This window comes from Stegodyphus dumicola, chromosome 8 (assembly GCF_044657685.1).
Source record: "Stegodyphus dumicola isolate Sdum_Otavi_A_Nest chromosome 8, ASM4465768v1".
Classification (NCBI taxonomy): Eukaryota; Metazoa; Arthropoda; class Arachnida; order Araneae; family Eresidae; genus Stegodyphus; species Stegodyphus dumicola.
Window position 1 is genome coordinate 172,265,232 of NC_140775.1, and position 18,530 is coordinate 172,283,761.

Genomic DNA, 18,530 nt, shown 5'->3' on the forward strand with positions numbered 1-18,530 from the left:
AAAATCTGTGTTACATGATTGTATCTATCTGTGTTACATGACAGATTTTGTAAAAAATATAATGCTAAGGCTGGACACGAGATATCAGTTCCTCTTCCTGCTGACCAAGTGGAGAAAGCTCAACCATTTGAGGTAAGTGGCATAGATTTCGCTGGCCCTTTGTATTTAAAGGATGGTACAAAAGTGTATATTTCATTGTTTACCTGTGCAGTGACTCGAGGAGTCCATTTAGAATTGTTATCGAATTTAAGTACAGAGTGTTTCATTCAAGCCTTACGTAGATTTTTTGCACATAGGGGTATTTGTAGAGTTATTTATTCTGATAATGCTTAAACCTTTAAAACTGCTGATCATGAATTAAAATATTTGTATAAATTGTGTAAAGATGATAAAGTTCTAAATTTCCTTGGGAAAAATGGGTTTGAATGGAAATTTATTGTAGAAGGTGCTCCTTGGTGGGGCAGATTCTGGGAACGTTTGGTAAGATCTGTAAAAACTTGTTTAAAACGTATCTTAGGTAAAGCTTCTTTATATTATGAAGAACTGTATACTGTCTTAGTTGAAGTTGAAGCTGTTATTAATTCTAGACCTATAACTTATGTATACAATGAACCAAATGAACCTGATCCTCTTTCACAATCTCATTTTATAACTGGATCTAGATTGACTGTTTTATCTTCACCTGAATCTAAACTAGAATCTACAAGATCTCAGTTGATTAAAAGATGGAAGCATAGGCAATTAATATTAGAGCATTTTTGGAAAAGGTTTTATAAAGAATATTTGTTAGAATTAAGATCAGTCATGTTTTCAAAAACCCCAAAGAATTCTCCCGTGTTTAAAATTAATGATGTTGTACGAGAAGATAATGTGAAACGCTGTAACTGGAAGATAGGTAGGATTAAGGAATTATTTCACGGAAGAGATGATAGAATTAGATCTTGTGAGATTCAGTTGGATAAGGGTGTTGTTAGAAGACCAATTGAAAGACTTTATAATCTTGAAGTTCAGTAAAATTGATGCATCCATTTACGGATGCATGGGGGGGAGTGTTAAGTTTAGGATTACGTATCCTTAGATTGCCAATAGATGGCGGTAGTGTTTGTTTGTAAAAAGAAACTGTGATGTCATAATTATGTATATGTATCAGTTCGTCTTTGGTGTTCGTAAATAAACGTTGTGTGGAATAACGCTCCTCTGTTTATTACCTTACATTCGATCCAGTCTGATTTATTAGAAAATTACACATATTTTGTTTAATCGCAAACTGTTTAGTATGCGGAAAGCTGGGAAATAACAGCCACTATGTGGAAGAATGTGAATGAACAAAAGACCTTAGGAATAGCAAGATGATCTAGTTTATTCCGGAAATGAAGCAAAAGATATAACAAAAGAAATCATGGAAAGAATTAATAAAAACCTGGTCACAATTTGGAATAGACCAATAACAAAGAAGACCCAATATGGCTGCTGCTGGAAACTTCTTTTATTTATGTTGTGCTACCCTATATGTTTTTCCTTAGTGACCGTTCTAGGAAAGCTATAAGGCGAGCTTAGACTTGCCCAGGATGGTGGACCGCGCCATATATACTTAACTTGTACCATAGGTTTAACCAGTGGAGTAAACAGTGAATGGGAGTGCATTAGCACCTTCCTAAATATCAGTAAATGCAAATGCTTGTTCCTTACACTGGTAACTGAACTGATGACTGTTTGATGTAATAGCGATCAGTCATCTTGATAGTCACATGGGTTTGACGGAGTTTGAATTTTTTATGGGTTTGACGATCACCAGTGCTCTTCGGTACATCCAATGATATACTTCTACTTCATTTCATTTCAACAATTTATCTAATTTTACTTCGCTGTCCTATTCAGTCACATTATGAGATGACAAACGTTACGACACGTCTTCAGTAACCAAAGATACGCCAGTTACCAAAAAAAAAAAAAAAAAAAAAAAACTCAAGTAAAGTAAAAGGTTATCACTTTCCCTTAAATAATGGTAACTGAATTTATAAAGAACAATTAGAACTCTAAATAGAAGTTTAATAAATCATAATTTCAGAATCTATATGTATTACATTAGAGATAAATTATTGATATTTTACAAAATTCTTGCATTGGATACAAGAATAAAAAATCTGATGTGTACACCACATGACTTCCTTGTATGGAATATTAAATTATATGCATTTTTTCTTGCATTTCATTTAAACTTATTGGATTGAATTAAATCTACTTCGCTGACAGCGCATAAACCACAATAGTATAAATGCATTCTTTAAAATCCACTTTAGTATTTCTTTAACATAGCGACACTCTGGCGCTAGATTCACTTAACAGTATTATATTTTGTTCATATTATAACTCATAATGCACGAAATTTATATCATTTAAAGAATAGAATTATCTAATCGTTGCCACATGTTCTATTCAAATACTATAATAAAGCTAGAATGATGTATAAAAGAAATTAAGCAAACTAAACAAAAAAGAAACAGTTTTTCACAGACGATTGAGTATTTCTCATTCAATTAATTCAGTTCTCACTTCGCGAGAAGGCAAAAATACATAAAAACTCAAAATATCTGTATTAAAAATTAAGAAGTAAACCTTAAACACTTATTTCCTCGAAAAAATTCCAGAAAGATTAAGCCTGATTTAATTGGCAATAATAAATGAAGGCGTTATCTTTGTTGTTGCGAAGCTAAGTTTCTCTAGATTGGCAACAAATCCACTAGTCTGCTGTTTCAAATGTAAACAGTCGATGGCCGCCATGAAAAAAAAAGGCTTAAAGGCACTTAAACAACTTTAAAATTGTTGATAATTCTAAAAATATTGCATACAGATTTACTAAAGGCATAAAAACCTTAACCGGAAGATAAAAACAACATAATTCAATCATTTTTAAAGCAAAAAATTTACAATTTACAAACATATACGAGTAAAGAAACAGATGACTGAGCCGGGTTACAGAATGGATAGATATATAAATATATTTATGTACGTTTGGTGCAGCCGATTGCAACCAAAATACGAGGTGCACATCTACATGTTATAGCAGTCATATATAGAAAATTTCAACTTCTGAGGCTACTCGTTTTTGAGTTATGCGAGATACGTATGTACATACGTTCGTACAGACGCGACGAAAAATTATCTTCAGAATTTATTTTAAAGCAGTTTTATAATTTTTTGGAGGAAACGAGTCTTTTATTCTGTCCTTACGTACAGATATCACGCAAAAACATCGTTAAATTTCATTCGATTATGGTCAAAATGGATATTTTCGTCGAAATATGCTGCCTGAAACTTTTAACGATTAGAATACTTCCTTTTTACTTCGTACAGGGAAGTAAAAATATCTTAAGTTATTTGCATTTATCTTTAATTTACTAAAATACTTTGGAGAATATGTACCATGTTTACCTCATAACCGAAAATATTAATTTGCTTGCTAAAATCTGGTGTTTGGATAACTTTTTATTTTCTTTCGTATAAACTGGAAAATAATTAAATGATTCACATTTTTTTCAAACTATATATATACTTTGATAAGGGGGTCAAAATGTCTTAAAGCATAGAGTTTAATCATTTTTATCATTTTATCAGGGTCAATGTTCCTTCTAACCTTCTTCGGGAACATACAAGGACCTGACTCGGAACAGAGAGCTTACTAAAGCTATGTTCACTAATTGTGGTAAGTAGACAGGATACAGACGAAGGGTATACAAAACCCTTTATTTTTCTCTATATACAATAACTTCCGTACTTCGGAATACACTGACCGGCTACTCGGGGTCTAACGTTAAAGTATAAAAATAAAACTAAACTCTAATTTAACTTTAGAATAATAAACGTGGAAGATTGGCCTTATAATAACAGGAAGCGTATGTAGTACAGAGACTGTGAACACTACAATACGTTTAAATTTATCAAGAGGATTAAAACCTCTGGCCTGGAAGGCAAACAGCAACTGCATAACTTCTAAGGTAAGCGGCCTGCTTTGACTCACTGCTTCCTCTCTCTCGCTTGGCAAAAAGCCACAACTTAAATACTTGGCGTTCGCCAGACAACTTTGCATAAAAACCTTCACGCTTATAATTCTGGCCGGAAGTAGAAAATAAGAAGTGATAGTAAAGATTTAAAATAAAATAAACGTTAGTAAAACTTAAGATCCTTACATACTTCCCGCCAGAGTTAATTAGTTTGAAACTGAGGTCTAAAACGACCTTGTTGAAAACTTTTAGCTCTAGAATCTAACGCGAGGCCAATCTTTTACAAACATACTTCGCTAGAAACTAGAAATTTAAAAGAAAAAAATTTGTTACAATAGCAGCTCCCAGGATATACAACAATCTTTTTTCATCTGTACTGCATCTAAACAGGAGCTTTTATTCAATTCTGGTTCCTTCCAGAGATCTGTAAGGAAAACTAGTTTAATGAAATGTTACACAATGAAATGGCAAGTAACATATACAATTATACTTCTCTTAACATTCTTATTTCATTCATGACTATTTTAATTATCTCTCCCCGTGCTCTCTGACATGTGTTGTAAAAGAACACTAAACACGAATGTGTTTCTGTCTACGTGTGCCACACTTCCTCCTACAATCAAAACACTAACGTGTTAAAATTCAACATAACGAGACCTCTTAACACACCCTAATTTCAACTCTAAACCCTGAGGTACTATTCTAAAAGTGGCTAACTCTAAAGTGTAGCGTCAGAGAGCCTAACTACATCATTCAACCTTTAACACATATTCGCCATGATTTAGTCTTTACAGTCACACGAATAACAAATTTTTAACATTACTTTCACTTTTACCATATCACGGTATTTCTTAACATTTAAAATAACAGTTCACATGTATATAAGAACATATCAACATGCCGTTAATTTTACACATTTGAAAACATACATTAGTAGTACATTGTTAACTTCTATTCTTTTCAAAGCAAGTGCCAATTCTTTCTACATTGAAATAATACACTTCAAAAAGTCTTTCAGACTAAAACTTCTTTCTTGCTAGAATGTTTTAAATAAAATTTATACAATAACTTTTTACAATATTTAAGTCTTTACACAACGCTATTATACATCAACTTTAGTTTTACGCGCGAGTAATTTAAAAACATAATACGAAAATCGGTCACAACTCATTTCTCGCCCTTTTGGCGATAAAGGTAGACCTCGCATGAGGTAAAACTTCTTGAAATCTGCCACTTGCAGTAAGAATGAAAGATTAACTTAAGTTTGCAAAGTAACATAAAATTTTACTTATCTTTGTAATATTCGGACATCCTTTTCTGGGCCCAGTCTTTAAAGGTACTGCAGATAGTAGTTTGATTTATCCTCCTTCTTGTACGGGCTCGCCCTTCAGTGCTTTCCTCTGGAAGCTTCCTTTTTTCACCAGTTCGGCCACCCTTGAATACCTTCCTTTTCTCCTCTGCTTGTGGTCTTGGCCGTTTGATGGCAGCTGGTCTTGGCGGAACCGGGAAACTTCTATCGTGTTCCTGCTTGGACCTCGTTGTTGGCCGTTCAAATTTTCCTTGTAACTTTTCCTCCGCCGCTGATGGCCCTTCCGCAGTTCGGCTACATTTACTGCGGAGAGTCCTGTCGGATGAGTCGATCTTCCGTTTTAGAGCCTGGTTATAGTTGCCGTCATTTCTCCTGGTTCTCTTCACATACGTCGACCTTCTCCCTTCTTCATTCTGGGGGTGTTCGTGAACTCTCTTTTCTGGACGGTGGAACGGCTTCTTTTTCTTGTTACCTTCCATTTTTCCGCGGGGAAATTTTCTTTTCACTTGCTCCTGCCTCTTATTGGCTTGCCCTTGTACTTGTCGTTTTTCCACCTCTGGAGCTTGTTCCCGCGGTGTCTGCCGTGCCGGATCCTGTAAAAGATCTGAAAAGATTTGCATTTTATTACGATCGAAGTAGGGCTTGATTTGATCAATGTTTGCGGAACAGGTTTCACCATTTCTGGCTTTTAACACTACTACAGCGTGAGTTATTTTTTCTATAACATATGGTCCTTCAAATCGTGGAAAAAATTTGGCAGTTTTATCTTCTGGTGCTGAAGAAAGTGAATGCTTAATTTTTAAAACTTCATCCCCTACTTTATAAGTTACTCCCCGTCGTTTCAAATCATAATAGAGCTTCTGTTTCCTTTGTGCTACTTCCGTATTCTTTTTTGCTTCTTTTATTAGTTTTTCTATATCACCCATTTTAAATTCTGGGGCTCTTTGTTGCACATAAAATAATTTATCTAACGGTGTTATAATCTTTCTGCCTAGAAATAACTCAGCAGGTGTTTTGCCCGTTGTATCATGTTTTGCGGTCCTAAGGGCGAAAGCAAATTCATTGACATAGTTATCCCAGCTTTTATGAAAATTTTTAACATAACTACGGATAATTTTCACTATATTTCTGTTTACCCGTTCCGCTATATTTGATTGCGGCCGATACGGGACCATTTTTAAATGACGTATGCCCAGTTTTTGGCACATGTCTTCAAATATATTACTTACAAATTGAGGACCATTATCCGATATAACTTTTAGGGGCGCCCGTATTTTAAAATATATTTATTTAAAATAGAATTAGTAACTAATTTCGCGGAGGCTCGTTTTAAGGGAACAATTTCGGTCCATTTACTAAAATGATCAACCATAACAAGGAGATAGCGACTTTTATTTAACTGACTTTTTGGGAAAGGGCCCAATAAATCGATGCCAATTATTTCATTTGGAAATTCGGATTTAATACTATTTAGAAACCCGGCCGGGCGGAAATTAATATAATTAACTGCTTGACATGTTGGGCAGGACTGGACATACGCCCTTGTTAACTTTTGCAGTTCAGGAAAGTAGACTGCCTCGCGTACGCGTTGGATAGTTTTTCGAATACCAGCATGAGAAGCTAAAGGGCTGTCATGGAGCTCCTGCAGGATATTTAATCTAAGACTAGCTGGGATAACAGGTCGAAATTCGTTGTTGGAATTCGTAGTTTTTGTATAGAATAATAGACCATCTATTAGTTCGTAATGGGCCGCCCTATTTCTTATCGCCACAATATCTTGGTGGCTAAAATTTTCAGGATCCTTCAAATACTCATAAATACTTCCAAACTCAGGATCCTTACCCAATTCGGTTATTACAGTTTCTCGGAAATTTATTGTACATGCTGTAAGCATTGCCACCTTTACGGCATTACATTGTTCGTCAATTTTAATTCTTGATAGGGCATCTGCTACGATATTTTCCTTTCCGGGGGTATGCTTGATTGCCAGATTATATTCTTGCAGCTTGAGTGCCCATCTTATTAACCTTGGGGATAAATTTTTCCCTGAGTACAATCTAGTTACCGCCGCATGATCAGAGTACACAGTTATTGGCGCCTGTCCAAAATAGACTCGGAACTTTTGCACTGCTAACAGAACTGCAAGTGCCTCTCTCTCGGTCGCGGAATAATTTCTTTGTGTTTGATTTAAAGTTCGGCTAAAAAATGCCACGGGCTGCTGATTTTGCGAAAGTACCGCTCCTACCGCATAATCCGAAGCATCCGCTGAAATTTCTAAATTCTCATCCTTTTCAGGAAATTTCAACACAGGGCCTTGCGTTAATGCTTGTTTTAATTTTTCGAAAGCACTATTGGCTTCGGCCGTCCACGAGAATCTTGCCTTTTTCCTTTTTAATTTTAACAATGGCTCGGCGATAGCCGCAAAATCTTTTATAAAGGACCTATAATATGAACAAAGTCCTAGAAAACAAGAGAGCTTCTTTGCCGTGTTTGGAGTCGGATACTTTTGTACAGCGATTATTTTTGATTCATCTGTCTCGATCCCTTTTTGAGATATTTTGTAACCTAAATATTTTAATTCAGGGGCTGCAAATTTGCACTTTTCGACATTAACTTTTAGACCGGCCTCATTTAATAAAGAAAACACCTGTCTTAAATCCTGTACATGTTGGTCTAGATTATCACTAGTAATAATGATATCGTCTAAATAGATAAATGTGGACTTTCCAAGAACAGGTCTTAACACAATGTCCATGCATCGCTGAAATGTTGCCGGGGCCCCTGAAAGGCCAAACGGCATACGCAAAAATGTATAAGTTCCAGACTTGGTTATAAAAGCAGTCTTAGGCACGTCCTCAGGCCTCACCCCTATTTGAAAATAACCAGTCGTTAAGTCTAAAGTCGTCATAAATTTGGTTGATTTTATGTTCCTTAAAATTTCTTCTATGATCGGTAACGGATATACCGGATATTTCGTTATGGAATTTAGTTTACGGTAATCAATAGCAAATCTCCACCTTTTTGGATGCTCCAAAGGATAGTCATTATTTTTCTTACATAAAACCACCGGGCTAGCATAACTACTTGAGATGGGCGTTATGATCTTTTTACGTAGCATATCGGTAATATGCCATTCTATAATTTTTTCCTTATTCTTATCATACCGGTATGCTTTTTGGCGAACTGGCATTGCATCTCCGGTGTCAATACTATGGTTAGTAACCTGAGTAAATCCTGGAATATCACTAAATAAGGAAGCAAATTCACTTACCACTTGTCGGATTCTATCTTGCTCGTCATTAGGCAGGTGGTCAAGTTTTAACATCGGCGGTTCAGCGTTTTCAGTACGAACTGGTTTCATTGTCAGCTTAAGGGACGCTTCATTAAAATCCAGCGTAGCTTGGGCTTCTGAAAGAAAATCTATTCCTAAAATTAAATGTGCTTGCAGATTCTTTACTATAAAAAACATCACCCTTATTTGTTCGTCCTTGATACGGACATACAAGGGTACTTTACCTACGCACTTACATTTTTCTCCTTGCGCCGCTAACACTGTCGTATTATCCGAATTATATATGCGATATTTACGAAAATACTTCCTAAAAAAATCTTCTGCCACACAGGAACACTGCGCGCCTGTATCCAGGAGTGCGGTGGCTGGGATATTATTCACCAACACTTCAATCTTCGGAAGAGTCAAATTTTTTACCATTACTGTATTTAACTTGTAGGAAGAGGGGTTTTCGTGGCCTTCGGATTTCCGCACCCTCTCGTCAGCAGAAATCCGTTTTAGTTTAAATTATTTTTCCTTTCCGTGCTTTCCTTCTTTTTCCCCTGGCCTTGAGACTTTTTTCCTGGGTTGCTATTGAACTGTCGACGTTCGCCGGCTGTTTTTGAATGCTCGGGTTTCCTTGCCCACTGATTCGCTTTTTCTGCGTAGCCATGTACTTGAGTTTGCTGTAGTCTTGGCGTACCAAATTGGTTTCGCTGTTGATACTGGCGTCTTCTTTCGACGTCCGCCGTTCTTCTACTTTCAAACTGGATTGCTAGCTCAAATAACTTTTCCAGTGTAGTCGGGTTTCTTAATTCAAAAAAGTCTTGCACTTGGGGTAGTAACCTCGGCAAAATCACTTGAATTATTTCAGGATCCGGACGGTTTCCATACAAGAGTTTGAAAACGTGAACTTTTCTTAAAATAAAGCTCGAGAGGTTTTCGATTCTTTGTTGATATATACTGAAAAGTTCCGTTTCTAATTTCGCACGATCCCTTACAACAGGGAAGGCTTTTACTAGGGCAGTCTTGAAATTTTCGTAAGTATAGGTGGGACTTCCTGCTTGACCCAAGAGACTTCTGCCTATACATTTGAACCAGTTAAGCGCTTGGCCCCTCAAAGCGCTGGTAGCTAAGGTAACTTTTTGAAACTCGTGCACGGGGTAGAGCATGAAGTGGTCATCCAATTTTTCCAAAAAACTGGTTACCGGTGAGTTTCCATTAAACGTTGCTTCTGGTTTCATCGAAGCTCGCATGGTCTGGACGATGTAACCGAATCCTTCCAGGGCGGCAGCTGGCATTTCTGGATTCTGAGCCGTTTCTGCAGGCAGCACAGGTTCTTCTTGAAACTCGGCCATGGTTATTCTTCTTCGTTGGGCGCCACTATCAGGGTCAATGTTCCTTCTTACCTTCTTCGGGAACATACAAGGACCTGACTCGGAACAGAGAGCTTACTAAAGCTATGTTCACTAATTGTGGTAAGTAGACAGGATACAGACGAAGGGTATACAAAACCCTTTATTTTTCTCTATATACAATAACTTCCGTATTTCGGAATACACTGACCCGCTACTCGGGGTCTAACGTAAAAGTATAAAAATAAAACTAAACTCTAATTTAACTTTAGAATAATAAACGTGGAAGATTGGCCTTATAATAACAGGAAGCGTATGTAGTACAGAGACTGTGAACACTACAATACGTTTAAATTTATCAAGAGGATTAAAACCTCTGGCCTGGAAGGCAAACAGCAACTGCATAACTTCTAAGGTAAGCGGCCTGCTTTGACTCACTGCTTCCTCTCTCTCGCTTGGCAAAAAGCCACAACTTAAATACTTGGCGTTCGCCAGACAACTTTGCATAAAAACCTTCACGCTTATAATTCTGGCCGGAAGTAGAAAATAAGAAGTGATAGTAAAGATTTAAAATAAAATAAACGTTAGTAAAACTTAAGATCCTTACAATTTCTGCTTATGAATTCTACAATTATTATTCAAAAGTAACTTTTTGATACCCTATTGATATATTTATATACACTCTTTACTCACGGACTTTACGTCCGGTGACCTTTTTCAGGGGGTTGGGACAATATGTTTATATGAGCCTACTATCAACAGCATTAAAGAAGCTCCTCCGCAGAGCTGGTTTGGAGCTCACTACAGAGCAGTCTGGTCTGCAGACAGGAAATGCTAGAATGTCTATGAGTAGAATTTGTGTAATTTTTTGACGTGTTTGAGTACAACAAGAGGAATGTATATCGAATATTTATAGTATAATGAATATAATGTAATGTTTATAGCATTAAAAGTTTAAAGATTTGTACAGTCAAAAGTCGTTAATCCGAACTCATCGAGACTTCGGCGATTCCGGATTATCGATTTTTCCGTATTATAGATCATCAGTTTAAATCTCGTAAGATGGCATGCAGAAATTTTAAAATTAAAAATATGAAACCGTAATTTAAGAAATAAAGAACAATTATGATCTAAAGGGTATCAAAATTTATAAAAAAAAAAGCTTAGTATTTATTTGTTTACTTTATTAAACATTTCTTTCAATGTAAGTTGTTTAAGTTGCTTCATTTTATGTGATAATACTTTCTCTTTAATTCTATAAACAGACATAATTTCTTGTTCAGTTACTAAGTTCCGCTGTTCAAGTCCCGTTAATTGCTGTGCCGAGAATACCGACTAACTTGTCAATCGAATTTTTTTCGTTTTCACTAACCTCTCTGACACATTCTTCATGTCTTTATCCATTTTTTGCAGCAATTCCACTTTTTGTTTGTTGGACATCGAAACATACTTTCGTTTTGTAGATCGTTTGGAAGTTCCAGCATCGGAAATTCTATTTGACATAATCGAAAGTTCAAGTTTACTTTTATAAAATTGCTCTTACAGTCTGCAAAAAATAATAAGCGGGATCCAATTCGAAGATTAAGAAACAACGCAATCATTAACATTAAGTGAAATAGATAATTAGATAATTTTAGATTACACCGTCCGTTATACATTAAACGCGCAGGCGAAAATGTATTCTGCACTTGCGCACACGCATATGCGCAGTAGTCAAGTTCTTACGCGCACGCGTAAAACGCCTGTGCGCATGTGCCAACGCGGCGCATGCGCAGAAAGTTTTTAGCTTTGAGGTCCGGATTATAGATCATTCCGGATTATGGGTGTCCGAATTAACGACTTTTGAATGTATTTCTTTTTATGCAGTGTAGAATTAGGTTATTTTTGAAGCAGGAGACATGAAAAGTGAATAATGCTCTTGTCGAAACTCGAACCTAGACCTCTCGAATAGGCGCCAAGTGTGCAAACGTTACACCACGAAGGCATGATGAAAGGAAGGAGAAAATACCTTATAGTTGTACTCAGTTTTGCATTTGCAATACTTTACGAAAACGTTTTGAAACCCGATGAATAATTTGTAATAACTCTACATTTTCCTCGAATAGCATTTTTTTATAGAAAAACTAGTTTTTAGAGGAACGTGCCCCAAAATGAAACGTGACAATGCAGTCGGCAAATTACTTCAGTATGAAGTGCATTCTTCTGTTGCAGCAGTACTTTTATGCATATTCCATATTGTTTATCATAATCTCAATCAATGTACAAGGGCTTAGTAATTGTCATTATTCCTTAGCATGTATAAACTCTTTGCACATTTGGTGAATAATTGGAGAATAGTGACATGTGCGTCTAGAAAGTATGACACTGTACCATCGAATTTAAGTCCGGACTTAAAACACGGCAATCAGTACAGTCATTAATAGTCTCTTATTCTTGGTATCGCTAAGTTACTTGAACTCCACATGTGGAACTATTATCTGTTTATATGTTATCTGACATCTCTTAATATAAATGTTTCTTAAGTAGAGAAAGCCATAAAACTCCAGTACTTCATCTATGTAATGTCAAAACAGAAACACATTTGTAACAATCCTTTTGGTGTTACTTTTGAGATAATAAGCTTCTGATTCTGTTTATATAACATATCTGATGATTCTCTGCAGATGCAAACTGTCCTAAGAAAAGTAAAGATGTCTTTTGGTTTCCATTCACTTTCATATACTGGAGATCCCAATTCAAACACTTTCTCGTGTGACCTCAAGGTAACACTTACAGAAGGAAGCAGCCTACAGAAAATACTTTCGTTTTGAAGATTTGTTACTCCCGGATATAATATTCCTAATAATAAACCCTGAAAAAATCAATTTCGAATAAACGTTCTGCTACGGTTCGAAGTTAACGGCATATATTTTTTTTTCCTCAGCTTTGGAAGATTAAATCTTTCTAAAATAAGATTCATACGGTAAATTAAGAATAACAGAAAGATTAGGTTAAATTATTTTGCAGTATTTTATTTACTCTATCATGCTATAGGTCAGACTCTGTTTTAGTTAATTTGGGGAATATTGTGGAAAGCTACCCAAAGAGTATTTCAAGATTCTTAAAGTAAGATAGTCTTAAGATAAGATTTCAGGATTCTTCTTCAAGGTTCTTAAGCTAAAAAGTCTTAAATTATTTGTAAAATGAAGGCATTAAAAAATCATGCGCCCTTCGAATAAACTATGAAAAGCTTTTCAAGAGATTTCTTAAAATTTTTCATCATTATTTAATTATCTAAAGGAGGAGGCTTTAAAAGAGCTGTTACAGTCAAAAGTCATTGATTCGGACACCCATAATCCGGACCTCAAAGCTACAAACTTTCTGCGCATGCGTCGCTTTGACGCACGCGCATAGGCGTTTACGGCTGCAAATATATGTATGCGCATGCGCGTTTAATGTATAACGGATGGTAAAAGGTAAGTTAATGTTGCAGATTGCGTTGTTCCTTAATATTCGAATTGGATCCGGCTTATTATTTTTTGCAGATTGTTAGAGCAATTTTATAAAAGAAAGCTTGAACTTTCAATTATGTCAAATAGAATTTCCGATATATATTTACTAATATGTAAAGGATGTACAAAGCGAAAGTATGTTTCGAAATCCGAAATCTGTCTATCAATTTCACGCTGCTCTGCGGCGGGGGGAGGGGGGAAAACGCTGTGACGCGTAATGAATTGGAAGTTGATCTGTCAGCACTATCCTTATCTTCACGGCAGATGTTATTATTTTATTTGGCTTATAATTCCTTACTAAATGTAGTATTTCATGTTGATGTACTCCGTCTTTGATATGATTTAAAGCAATTATAGGACTTGAACAGCGGAACTTTGTAACTAAACAAGAAATTATGTCTGTTTAATAGAATTAAAGAGAAAGTATTATCACATGAAACAAAGCAACTTAAAAAACTTACATTGAAAGAAATGTTTAATAAAGTAAACAAATAAATATTAAGCTTTTTTTTTTTTTTTTTTTTTTTTTTTTTTTGTAAATTTTGATACCCTTTAGATCATAATTGTTCTTTATTTCATAAATTACGGTTTCATATTTTTAATTTTGTAATTTCTGCATGTCATCTTACGAGATTTAAACTGATGATCTATAATCCGGAAAAATCGATAATCCGGAATCGCCGAAGTCCCGACGAGTCCGGATTAACGACTTTAGACTGTATTGCAGGCTACCCGAGAATTGTTTTTTAATCTTTTATTATACGTTATTTGAATTTTTAAACGCTAGAAGGAGAAAACCTCTGTTCAGACAATTTAGACAGTTAACTCACGACAGACATTAAGAGTCATATTCTTACAAATATCTCAAACATATACCCTGACAGCCTATTAAAGCCACGCGCGTTAAAAGAAATGTCTAGTGCACTAGGGTTACTAATTCTCTAGAACTCTGTAATATTTGCTGGTACAAAATGTCTTTAATTCTTGACTCAAATATATTCTTTAAACTATGATTTGAATTCTTTTGCTTGCTCATAATGCGTTAAATTACCGTTTGAGCCAAAGTGTCTGAGTTTATGCTCTGCAAACAGCCTATCTTACAAATTTTTCATTTAGGTATGATAATAGTTACGATATATGGAATACAGGAAACATACAATTGCATTATGAGAGTTTCAAGTAAGATCTTAACGCATAAACCAACTATAAAATTTTGTTTATTTGGGTATAAAAGACAGCATACAAGAAATAATTGCACAAAGAGAGAGATGCTTTCATGAAGTGCTTTCTATAGGAAACTGATTCTATTTATACTGATTATAATTACATCGTCATCTTTATCAAACTCAAATTGGTCTGTATAATACTATAGATACATCATATTAGCAAATGCTTCAACTAAAGTTATGATCTCGGAAATTTCTCGTAAACAAATTAAAAAGAATAGTCTTAGGTACTTTTAGTTAATCAGTGGGGAAATCAAATAGACACCTGCATTATTTCTTTGTAGTACAGAGAGCACTGGCGGAACAATTAAGCCGAGAAGCAAAAGCACATTCCTTTCAGGTGCTATCAGCAATAGCAGAATAGATTGGTTTCAAGTTCTGCACTGTCTTCATATGCAAAATAAAAACGAGTCAGTTTATCATCACAGTTTCCCCACGAAGACATTTCTCCTCTTAGTCAGAAAGTGCTTAATACTTTTTCATAATTAAATAATCCAATTCTTATCTGTAACGATGTAAATCTAGAAGAAAATCTAGTAGTTTCAGAGGCTGGAGTTGGTTTTAAAAACTCCATTTAAAATCTCAAAATCTGAAATTTAGTTTTGCTGCGCTAGATATCGAAAGATATTTTTAAAGGTTCCAATTTATAATGCTTAATTTCTTTACTTCTACTAGGGCTATCTGTGAACAATTACGAAAGTAAAAATTTCTACCCAAAAACATAAAAAAATGATATAGAATTAGGTAAGCAAACATTCTTTCATTATAATAGTACTTCCGCATAGACTAAACCTGTATGATCCATATAAATATGATTGTATAATAAAGGAGGAATAATTACAGTAAATATGAAATACTGTTAGAATTCATCCTAAAGCATAGTTGTCTTAGTTTTTCCACGATGGGAAGCATGTTATTCTTTATAAATTCAATCTAAATGTTTAAAATGTGTGAATATGCCTACGTTTTAGAATTTAATAATTTATTTTCTTTTTCTTGCTAATATTTCTAGGATGTTTACTCCGATGTCGTTGCCTTGTCCCATACCCAAGCCAAAGAATGAGGGCTTCAACTACTATACCTGTCAGCTGGGATTACCTCCAGCAGCTTACAATCCATCTGTGTTCTCTACGTCGCCACCTTTCATGTCACCCCTCAAGAGTCTCTCTGCAACACCTCACCAGTCCATCAGTCCCTCAGCCTCCGACACCGACCTCACCAGCGACAAAGCGCGGAAACTAACCTTGTCTTTTGCTGAGTGAAAAACTAATCGCTCATTATGTTCTTGCTGTTTGTTTTCAGTAAATGTTTTTGAACATGGTCCATCAATGTGTGCTTTATTAAAAATGTCTTTATCTTTAAATGCACAATGAGGGCATCCAAAGAAGGCAGAAAAATAGGCAGAGAACTAAAAATAAATTTATAAATAGGCAGAGAACTATTTTTGCTTACTATGGGTTGGTAGAGAACTTCATGAATAACTGATCCAGATGAATAGGAAAAACTTAAAATATTATTCCAGCTTTAGATGAATAAAAGTTCTCACAATAAAGAGAAATAGTTCAAGAATAACGTAGAAGAAAATTAAAATTCTCTTTTACACAATAAGGAATAGCACATACCACCGAAATCTCGATAATTACTACTTTAGATTAAGTCTAATGCAGAAATAATAGAGAAGGAAGCTCTATTGTACATCAGTTTAAAACAGATTGAGTCTCGATCCACCTGACTCATGGTTGCTCAGAACCTCCTATTTACGCCAACGCTCAAAGGGAACTAAAATCATTTTCAAAATGTTCCAGAAAAGGGGAGGAGGATCATTTTAAAAGCTCCGAAAATGTCTTTTCTGAAAATTCAGAATGCTGAATTCAGTAAAAATGGTATTTTTTTCCTTACATCCGGCCTCTGCGTGAACTATTCTTACAATTATAATGTCATTCGTCTCAGACTATAAAGATTTACATAATAATTTATGTATATAAAACAGATATAAATACAATAAGTGCCCTCAAACTGAAGATTAAGAAATTACAATAAATAAGCATAAAATTATAATACAAAATACAATAAGTAAATACATGAGAAAATAAAAACAACTCGCAATAAAAGAATAAATACATAAGAACCAAACTGCAGATAAATAAACATAAATATTTACTTCATTTAAAGCAATATGTAAGTTGCGTCAAAAATAAGTGATGGTTTCTTTTCAAACCCCCAAACCTCATACTATTCTAAAAAAGAAGGCAAAAGTCTCAGATCCTTAGACTAATGTCTCAGACCATGCAGCAAAATGACTAGTCCACAAATGCTCCTGAAAATGCCGAAGAATCTCCACCGGGTTTGCTTACATATTTCGATGTACAGCAGACGCGGTGGATAGACCACTGGGTTTGCATCTAAAATCCTTTTGGATCCCGAACTTAGGATATTTTCAGAACTTTATGTAGCTTGCAGAGCTTTGCAAACAAAGCAAGAACGCTCTAGCAAAATTTAAAACTCGACTCAGTCGTCGAGTTGATGCAGGAAATTGATTACAACGAATCTAAAGTTATTCCTTAAACTGTTATTCTGAACTGAGCACCAAAAGAAAAATTTCCTATGTCTTCACTTGGTAAGTTGATTTGAACTCCAAACAGAAATTCATTTCTACTTACATAGATGAAATACGTAGCTGTTTTCAATATCCGTGTTATATCTCTCAGATCATCAAAACATATTTCAGTAATTTTTTGATACATTAAACTTGTTTTGTAATTCTGTAAGATACAGGAGTCATACAAAAATATGGAAACACCGAAATAAAAACGTATTGCTATTATTAATACGGTGTAGGAAAACCGTTAGCACTCAAACAGCCTGCAGCCTTCTCGGAATGAATAAATTTAGGTCTTGTATGCTTTGAAACGGAATTTTATATCCTTCTTCCTGTAAAGCGTTTGCAAATTCAGTTAAGATGATGGCTCTGGACAGCGCTCACGCACGAGTTCTCTCCAAAATACCTCACAAATGCTCAATAACACTGATATCTTGTGACTGTTGTGGGCATGGTAGATGTAAAAATTCACGCTCATGTTCAAAAAACTAGTCTTGGACGATGAAAGCTGAGTCAATAGGAGCTCTGTCGTCTTGGAATGCGGCATCATCATTGGGGAACAAAATTTGTACCATGGGATGCACGTGATCAGCCAAAATAGTCACATTATCCTTGGCAGTAATGTGACCTTTCAGAGTAATGATGGGTCCCATGGAATACCACGATAAGGCTGCCCAAACCATTTCCTAACCCCTGCCTTGTTACAATAATGAATTAATAAATTGTCTGAATTAATAAAAACTGGCGAGAAAGCCAGCTAGCTCAATGGGCTAAAGCAGCAATATACTGAAAATAAAATTAACTATTATTTAATGTACTGTATACAAAGTTGCTAGCTGCGACCAAATCAAAAATTATGAGTTCTATGTACACCTGAAAAGAAAGTGCATAAAAACATTTTCAGTATGAATGAAGTCAGTTCATTCTTTCCAAGCGATAACAAATTTGTAAGTAAGTTTTTGGTGCCAAATCAGGAAACTAAAACTTTGACACTTCCGTTTAATAGTTATAAGTATGACGTCATGATTTAAATTTAATGTAATATAACAAATTTTTCTCAAAATGAATAAAAGAATTAGCATAGCAATAACGTACCGTCTCAATAATCCTAACCTGAAACAAAAAAACTTGCTAACAGCAGCTATTTATTTAAAATGCTGACATTAACGAAACATATCGACATACAATGACGTCATATGCAATCGCGTTCTTTCTTCAACGTCAGAATGTGACATTATACAGTAATAATAAATTTAATGTTTGGGAATGCTATTTTTA

General features: G+C 35.1%; 1 protein-coding gene across 1 annotated transcript in view; it reads left to right on the forward strand.

Annotated features, from left to right (window-relative positions):
- Positions 1-15,969, forward strand: part of LOC118205261 (uncharacterized) — a 73,357-nt gene extending 57,388 nt beyond the window's left edge. The window contains exon 5 of the mRNA XM_085821477.1: positions 15,666-15,969. Coding sequence (XP_085677603.1) covers positions 15,666-15,915 — 250 coding nt within the window. The 3' untranslated portion in view covers positions 15,916-15,969. The remainder of the gene's footprint in view (positions 1-15,665) is intronic.
- The last annotated feature ends 2,561 nt before the right edge of the window (positions 15,970-18,530 follow it).